The sequence below is a fragment of the Aegilops tauschii genome, chromosome 5 (assembly GCF_002575655.3).
Source record: "Aegilops tauschii subsp. strangulata cultivar AL8/78 chromosome 5, Aet v6.0, whole genome shotgun sequence".
Classification (NCBI taxonomy): domain Eukaryota; kingdom Viridiplantae; phylum Streptophyta; class Magnoliopsida; order Poales; family Poaceae; genus Aegilops; species Aegilops tauschii.
Genome location: NC_053039.3, coordinates 125,346,211 through 125,364,898, shown reverse-complemented (window position 1 = coordinate 125,364,898; position 18,688 = coordinate 125,346,211). Strand labels below are relative to the sequence as shown.

General features: G+C 41.6%; 1 protein-coding gene across 1 annotated transcript; it reads right to left on the bottom strand.

Moving 5' to 3' along the window:
* Nucleotides 1-1,155: 1,155 nt before the first annotated feature.
* On the bottom strand, nucleotides 1,156-9,577 carry LOC109763494 (phenylalanine--tRNA ligase beta subunit, cytoplasmic). Its single transcript, XM_020322341.4, has 19 exons — nucleotides 9,249-9,577; nucleotides 9,084-9,139; nucleotides 8,874-8,977; nucleotides 7,812-7,941; nucleotides 6,995-7,110; nucleotides 6,816-6,882; nucleotides 5,588-5,629; nucleotides 5,401-5,442; nucleotides 5,140-5,216; nucleotides 4,792-4,918; nucleotides 4,517-4,684; nucleotides 4,122-4,247; nucleotides 3,911-4,021; nucleotides 3,670-3,804; nucleotides 2,384-2,458; nucleotides 1,900-2,007; nucleotides 1,727-1,816; nucleotides 1,551-1,637; nucleotides 1,156-1,464 (listed from the first exon to the last, which is right to left on the bottom strand). The coding sequence occupies exons 1-19, from the start codon at nucleotides 9,304-9,306 to the stop codon at nucleotides 1,396-1,398; spliced, it is 1,788 nt and encodes a 595-aa protein (XP_020177930.1). The 5' UTR covers nucleotides 9,307-9,577; the 3' UTR covers nucleotides 1,156-1,395.
* Between the last annotated feature and the right edge of the window lie 9,111 nt (nucleotides 9,578-18,688).

Below are 18,688 nucleotides of genomic sequence, written 5' to 3'. Positions count from 1 at the left end.
TGGTATTATGAGCTAAGGACTTGGTTGTGTGTTGGGATCAAAGTAGTCGGATGGATAGGCTAAATATAGGCTTTAGTTCTCTCGGGGTTTCTTATATCATGTACTTACGGCAAAGTCTGAGTTAAGATGCTAAAAATGACTAGCTAGGATTGAAATGCCCTAAAATTCCTAATAAATAAAATCCCAATGTCAGTTTTTTTCTTTTTTGTGTTGTCTCCATATCTAAAGCTCTTCGATTGTGATCTCCCAAACTAAAGTATGAGCATGAATAAAGTCAATTGGCCCACAGCGTATAACACATCTGATAGTTGGCAAGATCTAAATCATGTTGTTTAGGCATAATCAAACTAACTGGCAATAGGCTACATCATCAAATGCTAGTTTCCAAAATGTGTTTGAAGTTTACATGAGGCAGTAATCCTGGCTTGTACAAAATATATTCTGGTGTTATCATTCACTTGCAAAGTTTGATTTGTTTGTGTTTCTTACAAAAAAAAAGAGTCCGATTAGGGAAACGTTTCTTTTAACTGAGAGACGTGTGAGGATAGGTCAGCGCACAAGTGTGTCAATTGTTTTTACAGATGCAAAGTTGGATTCGATTAGCACTTGCATTAAAGTGAATTAAGAGTAGCACGAAGCCACTAATCTTCGTTTCCTAGCGCAGTGAACCGAGTCCATCCAATTCGTCCAAGCAGAGAAGAGCCCCACATGGACCTAGACATAGTGGCCGCGGCGGAGGCTCCGTCCTAGCGGACCTTGTGATTGTGGCTTGGAAGAGCGGTCCCTCCCGTCCCGATCGGGAAAGGATTGGACTCGCCTTGTCCGTCCGTTTGTGCCCGGCTCTGTCCGTCAGCCATGAGCCGTCAGGTCTCGAATAAGAAAGAAAGAAAATGTCTGCTGCTGAAGGCAACGCGCCCACAATTGGCCGACCAAGAAAACAACGCGCAGACGACCCAAATTTCCGTAACAGATATCGGGAGAAGTAGACAGCAGAGTTCAGCCGCAACCTGCTCAACTCACAGAACTGAATTGTCAGGTTTGGTGAAAAAGGCGCTGGAAGCTAAAATTTACTTGAGCATCGTGTCAAACATGGTTTGGAAGGGATTTCATGAACTCAATTGGTTGCCTTTCCACCGTCTAATTCTTCTCACAATATTAATAACTCGCATATTTCATAGAAACATGTGTGCCAAAATGGTGCTGTATAATTTGTATCAAAACGGAAACAAAGTAAGGCAATATCTTTCACTCGCAAAAAAGCTGAGAGGCATCCACAGTATAATGATATTGCTTAGCATGACTAAAATGAGGGTCCGGTCCTGTTGGGTTGAGATACCACACGCCTGCCAGACTGCAAAACCAACGAGAGAATCCCCTGACTCACATACATGGCAACTACAAAAGAGCCTCAATGTCTATCTCAACGAAGGTGCAGGGGTCCGGAATGCCAAATTTTCTTAGCACCTGCATGTAACAAACTAGGTCAAAATTATTGTTCACAGCTCATCCTTCCATGGCATGATTTTTTGCGCATGACAGAAAAATATTACCTCAGCGTGGACAATTCCCAAGTAGCCGACCTGCTTTCCATCACTCGTAACAATTTTGCATTGTCTTTTAGTAAAGAACTCAGGTTCCTATAAGACGAGACAATCAGTACAGATGTTCATAACACCAAAGGAACCTTGGATGTACCACAAATGCATCAACAATTTCAAATGCTTACACTTGAAGGAACATAGTAAGTCTGGCCGAACTTTATGCGTGGAGAATGTGTCACGATTTTGACAATCCTATCCACCAAACCCATAATTTCCTGGGTAATTGATAACATTTAGCCAAGGCCAACAACAAAGCAGTTTAAATATTACTCCTGCAGAGGAAGTAATTGTATATTACCTCAAATCCAGAATTACTATTACAGTACAAAGCTGCAAGCCGGCGATTATTGGAGGCACCAACATCACGTGAAGTATCCAATGACACTACATCCCCAACTTCAAAAATCTGCACATATAACATTGCTGGGAAATTATACTATGGTCAATTGGTCATTACCAATATAAGCAGCTCTATGAAAGCATTCCTTTTCGAAAATCATGATAAACATACTAACACACATATAACAATGCTGAGAAATTATACTATGGCCAATTGGTCATTACCAACATAAGCAGCTCTATGAAAGCATTCCTTTTCGAAAATCATGATAATAAACATAGTAACACACATAATTATAACAAACCAATATTATGTGTCAGCAAATAATTAGGGTGTTGGTATATAAAAAAGGGAGTATATGCACATTAGCCACATGAAAAGCACCTCAGTAACACTGCTAACACTACGGAGATGAATACTATTGTTTGTTTTCATAAAGTACCTTTATGGGTCTTGGATGGTCTATATTATGCTTCAGTGTTTTCAACAAACATGACATCAGACTACTTCTTACAACCTGCAACATCACAAGCAAAACAAACATACATCACGTACTGGAATAAGAACATGTGAATTGTGTAATTATATTTCAAAATCTTACATTAGAAACAAAATGTATTGATTTGTTTTGCAGTAGGTAAGTGAAGACAGCTAAATATGAAAGACCACATATACCAGGAGTATGATGACAATCTATATAACAAATAGCATCCAAAAGGTATATTAATCAGAAAGACAGAACCATAACATTTCATCAACTATAATCAGTAAATAATGCGGCACCAGAGACTAGTTGTCAATGCATTCATACAACAACAACAACAACAACAACAACAACAACAACAAAGCCTTTAGTCCCAAACAAGTTGGGGTAGGCTAGAGGTGAAACCCATAAGATCTCGCAACCAACTCATGGCTCTGGCACATGGATAGCAAGCTTCCACGCACCCCTGTCCATAGCTAGCTCTTTGGTGATACTCCAATCCTTCAGGTCTCTCTTAACGGACTCCTCCCATGTCAAATTCGGTCTACCCCGCCCTCTCTTGACATTCTCCGCACGCTTTAGCCGTCCGCTATGCACTGGAGCTTCTGGAGGCCTGCGCTGAATATGCCCAAACCATCTCAGACGATGTTGGACAAGCTTCTCCTCAATTGGTGCTACCCCAACTCTATCTCGTATATCATCAAAAAGACAGAACCATAACATTTCATCAACTTTAATCAGTACATAATCCGGCACCAGGTGGTAGTTGTGCATTCATTCTTGATTTTACTTGTATGCATATGTAAATTATCTACAACTATTTTCGAAAATGAAACTAATAAAGATACCAAGCTTAGAAGGCCAGGCCTCAATGAATGAATGCTTACACTGCTCGCTGATTAACATGCAATTAACAACATAATGACATACTCCCTCCGTTTCTACCGTATGTAGTCCATATTGAAATCTCAAGAAAAACTTATACTCCCTCCGTTCCTAAATATAAGTCCTTTTAGAGATTTCAATGCGGACTACATACGGATGTATATATACGTACTTTAGAATGTAGATTCACTCATTTTGCTCCGTATGTAGTCCGTACTGGAATCTCTAGAAAGACTTATATTTAGGAACGGAGGGAGTATTTAGAAACGGAGGGAATACTTTTTTCTACTGCAACCAGCTGTAACAAATAAATGAAAGATCCAATCATAAAGACACCCTTCAGTACTTGAGCAATTCACCTCAAATTCAGAAGTACGGGGGTTTGCAATAATGACTGCTTTATTTCCATCGTCTGTCCTGTTTAGCATATCAAAGTTTTCTTCGTGTGAAGTCAAAACAAATGTGAGCACCTCCATATAACCAGCTCTTGCAACCTGCCCCAAAAACATTGTCCTCCCAGTAAAATACCGATGAGTGAACATATGCATACGGAACAAAGCTGAAGGATCGCTACGAGTACTGAATATCTTAAGCACATACGTCAGCACGAATTTTATCAGAGAAACGGTTTAGTGGTTGCCTTCCACCTATTGTCATAGACTTTGGCTTTGATTTTGGCACATTGTTGTACCCATAAGCTATAGCAACATCCTGTATGGAATGAAAATGAAAATCAAACCAAAAACTATCAACCAATTCTAAGTAATAACTACAAAGAAGACTTTGATAGGTAGGGAATTCCATATGTTACCTCTGCTAGATCACGGGCATGCAGAACATCACTTCTTGTAGGAGGGACAGACACCGAAATACAAGGCTCCCCATTTGATGAACAAAGTTTCGCTTGCAATTGCATTTTGTTCAAAAGGGAGATAACCTAAACTTTCAAATACTCAGTTGTATCATTTCACTTGCTCAAAGCTGCGAACATAAATTCAAAGAACTCAAGCAGAAAACATTGCCTTACATAATTATCAAAAATGTTTGTTTAATTTAATTTTGAATACAGGTAGAACATTGCAATTTGCATCAGAAAAAACGGCTGTTCTACAGTAGAGATCAAAATCTATCACTTATTTCAATTATTATCCAGATATGTGGTCTGTGTTTCCGGCGAAAAGATATGCTGTACTTGATAAAATATACCTGCGTCTCATCTAGGGAGATTCCAATGGGTCCAATAATATCAGAGAGCGCAACTTCCATTTTATAACATGAAAGATCAGGGTAAATGGCTGTGCTTCCATCATAAGATACCACTTCAACTGGTTCCACTCCAAACTTATTTTCACAGTACTCCGAGAACATTGCAACCTAGAGACACATAGGTAACAAGTGCATCAACAAAATAAATCTAATCTTCATCCAAAAGGGCAGCACTTTTACAATCTAAAAGATAGCAAGCATTACATTAAACCTACCATTGTATTCAAAACAATATTTGCTTTTGTAAGGTCTGTAGCAGTGCATTCGATAAACACATTCCTTGTCTTAAGGGTGATAGCAGAATGTGCACCATTGATGATAGGAGGTAACGATAATACAGTTCTGCAAGTATTAGAGTGTCAGCTTGCTGTATGGGCAGTACAAAACAAGGACCTAGAATAAGTACCAGAACAGCACAGGTACAAACAATATATGCATCATAATATTAAGCGAAGTATTGAACTGGTAACCAAACGTGTGTCTTGCCTCTTATAACAAGACCATACACCTTGTAACAAAAACAAGTTGAGAAATGTAACCACAATACCATGAAATAGGTTTACCTGTTGCTATCATATATAACTGGGTAAACTGGAGAGTTCTCGATTATATGCAAAAACTTCTTCAACTTCATGTCCGACTGCCAAAAGAAAGTGTAAGCTATCAGTGACCAAATATATGTACAGAGAGAGTATTTAAGGAAAATCAGAACTAAGCACGAAGGGTATAGAACTGCAGAAGTTCAGAAAATCATGGTTCCAACGGTCATAAGTAGCAATATTAAGTGTACCAACGGCATTATAACCTGTGGCATAGCTACTTACTCTGTAGAACTCCATCAATGCATCCGCTCTGAAATTTTGCTCCTGAACCAATATAACCAAGCGAACGAAAAGAAATGTAAGTCAAAACTGCTGTTTCCCTAGAAACCTGCACAAAATGCAGGAATGCTCTAACAGTAACGTGTAAAGTGGAGATATGTATCGCTGGTTGAAAGTGGTGAATTTTAACCTGCTTTAGTGGGATAAAATTGATTTCCTGTGGTGGTAGAGCCTGAAAAGATTAATTAATATGTCAAATAAAGGATATAGGAATCAACAGGGACATTTGCATTGTCACATCATCAGCTATAAAGTTAAAATAATATTTGTGAGTTTTGATCAAAATGAAAAAAGGCTTATCCGAAAGAGGCACATAAGAAGATATACTATAGTCAAGAATTGCTTGCAAGGTCGAAAATTCCCACAAAAATCTCTAAACATAAAGAAAAATAATATCAACTTATGGTACACTTGAAAAGCTCAGCACCTGATGTTTTTCTTTGTATTTACTTCAACTAGCCAAGCTATCAAAGAATATGGACAGTATAGGGTATAGCACTGCAATTGGGGAAGGCCCATCCAAACACCACAATTCAACACGTACATCAATTCAACAACTATAAACAAGAAACCATGCCTAGGATGCAATTTCCATCCGAAGTCAATAGCATCAGGAACATCTTGATTGCACACAGGTCAGGGAGAGCTACTCTTCAAATTTTACTAACTAGACCTGAATCCCCACCTTTCACTTGTCAGTTAACCTCCCCAGAATCAACAGCAGTCCGCAAAAATGGCACCAATTGTACTTATAGGCTGGAACAACACCAAACAGTGGGGACTGGGGAGCACCTTGGGCTCGTGTTACAAAGCTTCAGACCATAATGCAATAGGTTTAAATAAACAGGGCACATGTTTCCCCCAAATTAGGGCTTCTCTAAAATGCTAGTGAAAAGGAGGTCCAGTTTATCAATACAAGCTGAGAGTAAGCTCCAGCTTGAAGACAGCCTGTTTAGAAGTATAGTTTGCTTCTGGTGAACTCAAGACAAACCTGAATCTCCCCAAAACAGGGCCAGAGGCAGCGGAAGGGAGCTTTTGGGGCCAATAAGCTACAGCCTTGACATGAGCTAGCTCCGTGGATACGTGCAAAATCAATTAAATGGACCACAGCATGTCCTTTGTTTCTATATCCCTAAAAAAGTTAATTACCCTTGAAAAAAATCTTTAGCAATGATCCTCGAACAGAAATATGGGCCCCCACCCACCAACCACAGAGAAGAACAGAAAATGCAGAACACGCACAGAATGAGATAGCAAGGATGTGCCTGACGGAAATACAAAGCTCTCTGGGGTGTTTGATGGAATTAATAAGGAGCGTCAACTAACTGTAGCTAATTGCAGCAAGGTCAAAAAATTACCTCATATGAGAAGGGTCCTTGTAGAGTGTCCAAATCATGGGCACCAATAGCAACAAGAGTTCTCTTCCTGTTCTCCAGCACAACACAGCACAGCACAGCACAGTGAGTTAACTAAGGATGATGATCTTCAACTCAAATACAACAAACTAACACACCACCGCTAGCCAGACAAGTTATACCGGCAAATATTTTGATGGAGTTTGTCTTGAAGATCAATGAAGCTGTTGTATCTGACTTCATCAAAAGTTACTCCTCTGAGGACAGCACAAACTACATATGGTCTAATTTGTGAGGTCTGCAAAAGAAATAAAATATCAGCTGGTCAAGGCTTTGACTTTCCTTTAATAGATGTGTGCATACATAATACATTTCTTTCTAGAGAAACAGGGTCAAGATTTTTAAAATTTACGTAATCCATTACTTGACATGTCATCTGCTGCTAGCGTCTAGAATGTAGAATCTCAAATGCATGGGCAAGTTAACATCTAAGAATTGCATATCTTTTTTCTGCTATAGCAATGGTCAGGGCTACAACGGAACATTTATGACACACATGGATTAAGCATGACAAACATATGTATAGAAAATTAAACTAGTGTGTTAAGTCCTGCCTTTGTTTTATTTTTCCAAATCCCTTTTTTGTCATTCATTTAACTCACTGAGTCATTTCTCCTTTTTTAAGTGTTTTTTATCTAGAATATGCACTAACAATGAAGTCGTTCAAGAGAGTTTAAAATTGAGACGAGCACCAAACTCTTAGCTCTGTCTATTGATTTTATCCACAGACAATACAGAACCGTTACCCAGAAGTTAGCAAAACACTTAGGATACGCAACCTTATTTATTTTTTCTCATATTTTTTCAAGTATATTAATTGAAAATTTGACGTATGTCGTAACATGGCAATAAGAAATTATAAGGATAAAATATATTAACCTTATGTATAATAAAGAGCTAGATGAGGGTAAAAATGAACCTTCCTGATCAACCCATTACCTGTGATCTAACATGCATCTGGAGCATTGAACCACGAGGGATTGAAGCAATTTTGAATATAGGGGTTGCTTCACTCCCAGTGAAAATGCGAAGAGATCTTGCTATTCCTTCAAGACATAACAAATCATATCTGCATGCATTGTAATGGACATCACACTACATAAGAAATCTTTGCTAATTCTTTGTAGTTGTTTAACAACCAACAAGTCATCCAACTGAACTTAGTAAATTAAGAAAACACATCGTGAAAGCATAAGACTAGCCAAGACATTTCCAGTGCATACTTGATGCCAGCAATACTAATAAGGTGATACTCCAATCTATAAAACCAGTGTAGACTATTTGAAAGTTCAACTATTTGAAGTCTTATTTCACATCAGACATATACGAGGAAGCAGTTCTTTTTCTTTTGCTGGGAAGAAACCAAAAGTTCTGGATGAACACAATGTGATGTGTGGAAGTTCAACTATTTGAAGTCTTATCTCACATCAAACATGTACGAGAACGCAAGTTATTACACGACATGTGTCTCACAGCATCAAAAAAATTCTTACTACACCCAAAATTAACAAGAGAATAGAACTAAATACAAAAGTAGCAAGACAAAATAAACTACTCCTCGGTAACATGAATTACCATCAAATATAGGAATGGCGCGGCCAAAGTTTATGCCAAATTAAATGAAAATCAGAGTGAACAAAACCTACACATGTTGGTTCCAAATTCGATGCCAAAACCAAAAGAATCACCATAAATAATGCAGGTTAAGACTTGAGCTGACATTAATACGGATTAACAAGGTCAATCTCCGCAAAGTCCAACCATTAAGTGACACATGGCATGCACGATACCCATATACACCAAAAGCTTTTAACCGAATTGCAGAACAAAATTTGCTCGTGACACCAATTCATACACACATATTCAATTAGCAACTCAATGCAGACTAATTGAGCTAGTGATGCCGAAGACGTACAGATATCTCACATGATAGCAACTCAAGTCAGAGCAGTTTAGCCACTTGTCTAGACAATTCAGCTGGTAAAACCGAAATGCGATTACCTATTGGCAGCAACCTCAATCTTGTAGATGACCTCGTCATCGCCGTCCGCTTCGACGTCTTCCTCCAGGTGCTTCTCCTTCCGGATGATGGCCTTCTCTGTGGTCTACACAAACCCAATGAAGCAAATCACATCAAACGAAATTAACACCCAAACACCAAAGCATGAGAGTATAGGAGAGAGGAAAAGGGCACAGATGCGAGCGGCTCACCACATCGTCGAGTTCGATGCCGAAATCGAAGCAGAGTGCCTCGAATTCGTCTTGCGCTGGAGCATCCACAACAAAGAGACGAGATGAGTTAGGCGTTCTCGCGGCGGGTTAAGGGAGGGAGTACGCGGCGGGGTTCAGGGGGGTGGGGGTGAGGGAGGCGCTTACTGTAGACCCTGCCGAGTGCGGCGAAGAGGCGGTCGCGGCCGACGCTGACCGTCGGCATCGCGAGCGGCGGCTGCGGCGGTGTGTCGCTTGCTGGCGGCGGGACACGCGAGCGGCGGCTGCGGCGGGGGAGAGGTGAACGCGCTGGCGAGAGGGGGTTTGGACAGACAGGTGGGGCGCGGAGCTCAGGGTTTTTATCTTTCTCTGATGATGAACTGACGACCTGCTCGCGTACGGGATTGGGCACGCCACCACGATAAGGAAGGCACGCACGGACTGCCGCGGCGCTGATCAGAGATGGTTAGGGTTGGAGAGAAAGATAGAGATCAGTGTGCTAGTGCTACAGATCTGAAACGAGGAGAGGAGGCGTTCATTCTCGCAAAGAAAAAAATAAGAAGAAGAGGAGGCGTTGAGCGATTTCACGCATTCTGCTTCAAATTGTCGACGCGTCGCATAGGCGATTTGAAAAAGAAAATCGCAAATTAAAGATGTTCCGGGTATTTTGAAAAATGTTCACATTTTGAAAAACTGTTCGTAATTTCGAAAAATATCCATGTTTTTAATTTTATTTTCACAAATTCACAAAATGTTCGTGAATTTCAAAAAATGTTCCAGCTTTTCCAAATTTGTTCACATATCCAAAAAATGTTTATGTTTTCAAATATTGTTTGCAAATTAAAAAAAAGTTCAGGGAATTTTCATAAAATGATCAAGTTTGAAAACTGTTTGCATTTTCAAATTTTGCTCACAAATACATAAAATGTTTAGGAGTTTCAAAAAAGGTTCAAGCTTTGCCAAATTTGTTCACATATTCAAAAAATGTTCATGTTTGCAAATTTAAAAACTGTTAGCATTTTGGAAATTTGTTCATAATTTTTAAAAATGTTCACATTTTCAAAAAAATCTGTTTTTCAGAAAATATTTGTTTTTTAAAGATTGTTTGTGATTTCAAAAATATTCTCATTTCAGAAAATCCTTTTTTTCAATAAATGTTTGAGAAACCCAAAAAATGTTTATGTTTTCACGAAATGTTTGTGTTTCAAAAAATATTTACATTTTTTAAAAAGAAAATAACGTTCAAAACTTCTAAAAAGTTTAACTCTGTTGCGGCTTATAGTTCATATGCACCGGGCTGCCATTTTAATTACAAATTCCTATGTGTTACATTGGTTAGTTTTGGGGGAATTTTGTGACCATTTAGATTTTGCTGCATTTGTTTGTTTCTTTAACAGCTACGTTGCATACCTAGCACTGGAGTTTGTCAAGCAGATTAGCTTTTCTTAGGGGTCAGTGATGTCGGGCAGATTGGCTAGCACAACACGTGCATCACCTCGAAGTCTCGGGTTCAAAACCCAGCTCTAGCGCGCTAATTTTTGGCGTTTTCCACCTCACGGGCGTGCCACTGCAAAATGGGCTGGCCCAGGCGAGTTGCGCCCTGTGCGAAACGTCGACTGTCTGACGCAGAGAGCCTCACACGGGAGCTCCCGAGCGCGCGCGCGGGGGGGGGGGGGGGGGGAGGGGGTGGCATTGGTTGGATGGTCATTTCCTAGTCGGTTTTGAATGGGCCCCGTGCGATAGCGAGGCCCAATTAACCACATGCATCCATTTTTGTGGAGGGAGTGGTTGCCCTATACAACCCGGGTAATTGTTGCGCTCAGAGGTTTCACCAGACGGCAAAAAATGCCTACAACTTTATATCTGATGGCCGAAAATACTAATGGCGCAACAAAGTCACTTTGGTCATTATATTCAAAGAATGGCGAGGCATGTTACGGTTATTATACTTATTGTCGGGGACTCAAACTGTCAATGTATTTGATTTTGGGATGTATTATGCCGTTGTGACAATATTTGACTGATCCAAGTGCTGAGCCGGCGTAAAGCGCATTGAACCGCTAGTGTTTTTTTAATAATTCCTCATGTTACTCGATTATTGATCGTGCATCGGATGGTAAAGGGCTGTGGCTCGCGATGTCATCGACGTAGGCGATTTGGGGGCGGTGATCGTGTTTCGGATTAGGGGTCACCACATCATCTCCTGCCTAGGTGGGCCGGGCCAAGGACCCCATATCGGTTCACCAGTGGGCCAGATTGAGCGGTCCATGGCGTATAAAAGAAAAGGCTCCTGAAGCCTTGGTGTATACTCCAAGATATTAGAAGTCGTCCGCAACATGGTCTCCTTATACGCAAACGACTATGTTGTAACCTTAGACCCCCGGTACCTATATAAACCGAGGGGTAGGGCTCATAGACGACACACAACGATCTTGTGTTGATCACCTATTCTTGTACTCCATCCCAAAATCAATACAACAAAAGCAGGACGTAAGGTTTTATCTCTTAGGAGAGCCCGAAACATGGGTAAAAACTAGTTACCCTGTTACCATCGTGTCAAGGCTCTTAGCTCTGGACCCCCTACCCGAGATCTGTCGGAATCGACTCCGTCATTGGTGGCCCATGTAGGTCCCGCTACATAGTTGCGACATTTGATGGGGATCAAAATTGACGAGCAGATCGACGCCGGCATGACCTTTGCGACTGGCCAGATCTTCGTCTTCGACATCATCACTCTTTTTGCCGCTTTGATCGACTGCCTAGGCCAGGTCGAAACCTTTGCTCCAGGAAGAATCGTCAAGTTGGATAATATGGAGCACATTGCGGATCCCCGCGGAGAGATGGTCTTCTCAAACTGGGTGTCAAACTAGATTAAAGAGAAGCATGAGGCACTTGTTCCAGTGCTGATGTCAAATCCGGCCCTAAATGAGTGCTCAGAATGATCGTCCCACATGACCACATGTCAGGATCTGATGACACACCCCGAGAGCCTGATAACGGATCTGGCCACACACAAATATCTCGGACCCATGTCAGATCGAATCTCAGGGGAACTCCCCTGGTTACGATGTCAGACCAACCCTAGGAAGAACCCGAGAAGTCCCTTCTGAATGAGATGTTAGATCAGATTTAGAGGTTCACAGTATCAGATGACTGGACCTCAACCTATGATCGGCTTTGGGAGGCCTGGGGAAGGGTTGAAATTTTCACGCCACCCACCACCCACCTTGGCGCTAATGTCGAAGACCTGACCGAGGTCCTTGCAAGCGCCTCATACGAGGTCAGGAAGTCGATGTCGGTGCTAAAACCGGTGGATATCGGGTAGGGGATCCCGGGCTGGTGGTCTCGGCTAGATGTTAACATGGATTAGAGAAAGACACGATGTTTACCCAGGTTCGGGCCCTCTCGAAGAGCTAAAACCCTATGTCATGCTCTTGTTATATTGATTCTGATGGAGTACAAAGTACATGGTGATCTACCTTGACATCGTATGAATGAGTCCTAATTGCCTCTATAGACTAAACCCCTCGACTTATATAGGCATCGGGGGTATCTAGGGTTACAGGTATGTCGGCTACATCTAGGGATAAACATGCTGATCATTTAAATATGCCATGAAGTGTACGCCAAGTCTTCGGAGGATTCCATCTTGAGTACGTCGAGGGCCACGGCTCGCATGGCCCATTCTTTGGTTGTCGGCGGGTCCTTAGCCCGGCCGATGAATGGTAGGACAACATGGTGAGCACCCCCTAATATAGGACACTATGAGTAGTCCCTGAACTAGTCTTCAAGCCGAGGACATTGGTTCCTTCCTCAGAATAGCATCATCTACTGGTCTTTGGCTTTGTAGGTGAATTCCATCTTCCATGCTGGCTCCTAGATCCGAGGACCCATTAGGGGTTCAAAGTTCCTTCTATGTCCCATCATCACCTTTTCCTTCGACGGTGGCCACGCGTAAACTCGATTAGTGGCATACTCCAGGTAATTGAGGCGTCTTTTAATAAGGCCCTTTATGAAAATTATGTAGTTTTATTGGATCTGAAGACTCCTCATTGAGGACTCCAAGCCCGAAGTTCCTTACGCCGAGGTCGATTCCTTATGGGTGAAGTCTCACTCTCCAAGGACTTTAAATGACCCTTGGCAGTTTTGTGGTCCCACGTCCCGACATACCCGCTAAAAGGAGTCGTAGTGGGCCCCGAGATACGCTTTTAGCGATACGTTAACTTCCCTTCCTTGATTTGTGTTCCTAAACAAGGCATGATGCCTGGGAAACATGCAAATTAATTACCAGGGATTCAAGCGTCTGATCGGAACACGTCCCATCATGTTGGATATAAGGCCATGGGGGAAGTAACTTTACCCTTCACCCGCATGCTTCTTCCTCGCGCCTGCACAACTCTCCCTCGCGTCATCGCTTTTATAGCTCCAACAATGGCGAATGTTCTTGGCTCATCGAAACGCCCCAATGGTCCCCATGAAGGGGACTGGAGAAGTTGCTATGTTACCCGCGCACAGCTTAATCGGCTTGCTATCTAAGGGTATTTGCATGATTCAGATTTCGCACTAGTCTTCCCTAGGATGATGGCCATATATGAAGGGGGTCTTAATGATAATTATCCCACCCGACATGGGGAGGAGCGGATTTGCTTCATCCCCTTCCTTATTCGGGGTCTTGCACTACAAAAAAACACTTCTACGATGATACGTGTTTGTCATAGTAGGTCACGATTTCTGCCATGTATGTACATCCGAGACGATTTTATGATAGAATCAAGATAGTCATACATGTGGTGGCGTATAAGTGTGGCATGACAATACTCAAATTATCATCACGGAAGTGACCACTTCCATGATGATAAATGACAAGCCATGGTAGTGTTTTCGTCAAGGGTAACCGACATGTGCACCCATAGTAACTGGTAGTCGTTAAGCTAGTGGGTTCTGGTTTGGATCCGATAACCCGTTAACAACCCAGATCAACGGCAATTTTCCACGTGTAAAATTCTCATTGGTCTAAGGAACCATGTGTTAGCTCGGCGTCACGACAGATGTCACTCATCCAATGGACGTTATGGGCCTATGAAAAAGAGACATGTGGCATGGCCCAACAGTAGCCTATTTAGGTTAAAAAGGTCGGCCCAGTCAAAGGCATGTATGATATACTCAGTTACTAGTGGGCTGGCCCACAAACGACCTGCTTAAACATGGCCCATTTACAGCCCAGCGCCAGATCTGGCCCATTAATTGTTCGCTCAGTTTTTGGTCCCCATTACGACCCAATGAGTTTTCGGCCTGTTAGAGGCCCGATGTAGACATGGGCCCATTTCAGCCTAGCGTGTCTTTCGGCCTGGTAATGTCCCATTCTGCCCATGGGCCATATATGGTTCGACACGACATTCGTCCCATTAACGGCCCGTGATCACGGTGACAACAGTTCAGTCCAACCTGACTTTGGGCCTGTTAAAGGCCCGTCGTACAATTCGTCTCGTTGATGCCTCTACTAAGCTTTAGGCCTCTTAAAGGCCCATGATATTAGTGGGCCAACCAAGGCCAGAGATATGTTTCGGCCTAATATCGGCCCATCATATAACTGAGCCAATAATGGTCCGAGGTATATTTCAGCTTGCTAAAGGCCCATGGATGACTCTTGGAAATTGAGGCCCAACATGCATTTTGGCCTGCTAGAGGCCCATGGTGTCTTCTGGGCCATAACAAGCCATCAGAATAGTCAGCCTATTAATGGCCCGAAGCTACATAGGCCCAACTAAATGTTGGGCCCACAAAAGGCCCATGTGAGTTATGAGCATGGCGCACCGTATCCATGAAGGGCCCATACGGCAGGTCTGTGCAGGCCGAAGTAAAGCCTGTTGCGGGCCGGCCCAATTATGGCCCGCTGAAATGTAGGCCCGTTAGAGGCGAATGTTTCGGCCCGGTCGCCTCCATCAGACTTTTGCTATTTTTTATGATAGCGAATGACTGCATATACGGTAACTAGGAATTAAGAACAAACCTACCTTATACAATAAAGAAATTAGGACATATTAACTTAGAATAAACCTACACTATACAATAAAAGATTTAGGGTATCATCCACTGGGCATCAAAGTTCGCCACCAGTGATCATAAACTGCAACCAAGAAGCAGATTACAAAAACTGGGCATCAAAGGTCCTACCATTGCAGCGCAACAAAATAGTACTAAACTAATACCACTTCAAAAATAGTTCAAGAAACGTTAGCCTTGCGCAGGAGCTGCTGCACAAGCAGCTAAGCAAGGCAGTGAGACCGACGTAGCATGTCGGTCATATCTTCCAGCTGTAGCTATTTAGCAATGAGGTTCTCATTGGAGTTCTCCACAATCTTCATTAGAGATTGGACTTCAAGTCGAAGTCGAGTTGTAGAATGCCTTTCCGCTTGAAGTTGAGACTGAAGAAGTCGAACTGATTCAGGCAACAAATTCTGTGAGCTTGTGTGACTGCTAGTCTCAACTAACTTGAACACTGCATCAAGACATGACTTTGGGGTTGTCTCGCTATCTTCAAGATGTTGGGTTTGTCTCACAGCCTTCAGTAGGCTTGTGCATGCCATCAGACATATCATCCTGAAACAAGCAGATAGATGACATGTTTTGCACGTATATAAACAAGGATGGTAACTGTGCTGTAAATTCCATCCAATTTCATATTAGCAAATAAAGAGACAATTCAAAATGTCAATAGCATAATTTGGCATTGTTCACAATGCGGGGAGCTTCACCACACTACTAGATTACATATCAACAAAACAAGCATAGATGCAGGGCAAAATACAATCATTGTATCTCTTTTGGTTAATGTGCATGGCATGTTGTTCATATCATCAGCCACATCAGTAAGATAAAGTAGGAAATGACAAGGTGCAAATGTGGCAGCTTCACCACACACTGGATTACAGATCAACAAAACAAGCATACATGCAGGGCTAAAGAGAATAATTGGATCTGTATTGAATAATGTGCATGGTATGAATAAGGAATTTGGTTTTACGACTAAAACTTGGAACTTACAGTTGTTGCGAACATGCATTTTGATAGAAACAGCAAACTAAACAGCAGTTGATGATAGGGAGTAGATTAAACATCAGTTGAGGATAAAGGCTTTAGAAGGACTGACTTACACTAAAAGTTAACACCGGCTCTATAATGCCCTTCTCCATGTAAAGGGAAGGATAGCGCAAGAATTTCACCACAAAATCTTCATGAGCATTGCATGTACTCTACATTTTGTAGAGAGTAATTATAGATATGATAATACTAGAAGGGATAGAGGATAATGAAGATATGATGCAGATTGATGCTACATAATCAACTACCTATCCATGTAAGTACAAGCGTTACATGACAAAATGTACTGACAAGAGCAATGGGCTACACTTCTATACTGACATTGTATGTGTATTCAGCATTTCAATAAGATTAAATATAGATCCGATAATTTTTTGTAAATGGTGGGCAAGGGAGATAAGATGCAGAGTAATGCTACACAATGAACCACTCCCTCCTTCCCATAATATAAGAGTGTTTTATACAATACATCGTGTTTTGTACACTAGTGTACTGTACAAAACACTCTTATATTATGGGACGGAGGGGGTAGCTATTAATGTAAGTAAAGTGATACAAGATGTTCGGTCCTTACAAGAGGACTGCAGAGCTAAACCTCTTTAAAAGCATTGGGTTGATTCTAAATTTATGTAAGAGTCAATACAGATCTTATAATGTCCACCAAATGAAGGATAAGGAGGCTAACATGTGCAGTGATGCTACATAATCAACCATCTATGGTATGGTGATACATGGCAAGAGGTACTCACAAGAGCAATGCAGTGTGCAATATAGTTGCGAGATTATGTGGTCCCTTGAGAATGAATATTCTTCTGCAAACAGTTTTCGTACAAGTGAGATGGTAAGGCACATGCAGAAATGTAGTTCAAATTGTGATGTGATATCATAGACAGTACAAAGATCATTCCAGTGACTGTCTACTAAATGTAGCACCGCAGACTTTACAAAATTTTTGTTTAGAGGCTTACCATCGAAGTACGCTTGCCTCAGGTAGCAACGATACTTCATTAACGTGTGCTTGAAAAGCGCAACCAAGCTTTGCTCGTCTTGACTATCCAGTTTGGTCCTCGCCTATTTATAAGAATGAAATCTTTTGTCTTCTCTCAGCAGAAACATAGGCACAAATTACCATGAATAACATTACTACATTACCGCTACTTCTTGAGCTTGCGTTGTTTTTTCCCTTGAAGAGGAAAGGGTGATGCAGCAACATAGAGATTCCCTCAGTTAGAAACCAAAGTATCAATCCAGTAGGAGGAACACACAAGTATCCAATAGTTGTACCTGCACAGACAAGCAAATACTTGCACCCAACACGACAAAGGGGTTGTCAATCCCTTCACGGTCACTTGCAAGGATGAGATCTGATAGTGATGGATATAGAAGATAAGTAAAAGTGCCAAATAAAATAAAAGTAAATAAATTGCAGCAAGGTATTTTTATGTTTTTGATTTTGTAGATTAGAAAATATTATGATAAATGATAGACTCGGGGCCATGGTTTTCACTAGAGGCTTCTCTATTGAAAGAAAGCATATGGTGGGTAAACAAATTACTGTTAAGCAATTGATAAAGAAGTGCATAGTTATGGAGATATCCACGCCAATGATCATGTATATAGGCATCACATCCAAGACAAGTAGACCGACTCCTTCCTGCATCTACTACTATTACTCCACACATCGACCACTATCCAGCATGCATCTAGTGTATTAAGTTAACAAGAATGGAGTAACGCCTTAAGCAAGATGACATGATGTAGAGGGATAGATCCAATCAATATGAACAAACCCCATCTTTTTATCCTTAATGGCAACAATACAAATTCATGTCATGTCCCCTTCTGTCACTGGGATTGAGCACCACAAGATTGAACCCATTACAAAGCACCTCTCCCATTGCAAGAAAAATCAATCTAGTTGGCCAAACCAAATCAATAGATCAGGGAGAAATACAAAGCTATATAAATCATGTATAAAAGATTCAGAGAAGACTCAAATAATATTCATAGATAATATGATAAAAACCCACAAGTCATCGGATCTCAACAAACATGTTGGGGAACGTAGCATGCAATTTCAAAATATTTCCTACGATCACGCAAGATCTATCTAGGAGATGCATAATAACGAGAGGGGAAGAGTGTGTCCACGTACCCTCATAGACCGAAAGCAGAAGCGTTAGCTTAACGCGGTTGATGTAGTCGAACATCTTCGCGATCCAACCAATCAAGCACCGAACATATGGCACCTCCGAGTTCTGCCCACATTCAACTCGACGACGTCCCTCGAACTCTTGATCCAACAAAGTGTCGAGGAAGAGTTTTGTCAGCACGACAGCGTGGTGACAGTGATGGTGATTTGATCCGCGCAGGGCTTCGCCTAAGCACTACGACAATATGACCGGAGGAGTAAACTGTGGAGGGGGGCACCGCACACGGCTAAGAGAACAATTGATGTTCTTTGGGGTGCCCCCTGCCCCCGTATATAAAGGAGGAGAGGGGAGGAG

Coding starts and splice junctions, on each gene's coding strand:
- LOC109763494 (XM_020322341.4), bottom strand. CDS start 9,306: ATGCCGACGGTCAGCGTCGGCCGCGACCGCCTCTTCGCCGCACTCGGC. Junction 5,217..5,400: donor CATTGATGGAGTTCTACAGA/GTAAGTAGCTAT, acceptor TTCTTTTGGCAG/TCGGACATGAAGTTGAAGAA. Junction 1,465..1,550: donor TGGGAATTGTCCACGCTGAG/GTAATATTTTTC, acceptor TGTTACATGCAG/GTGCTAAGAAAATTTGGCAT.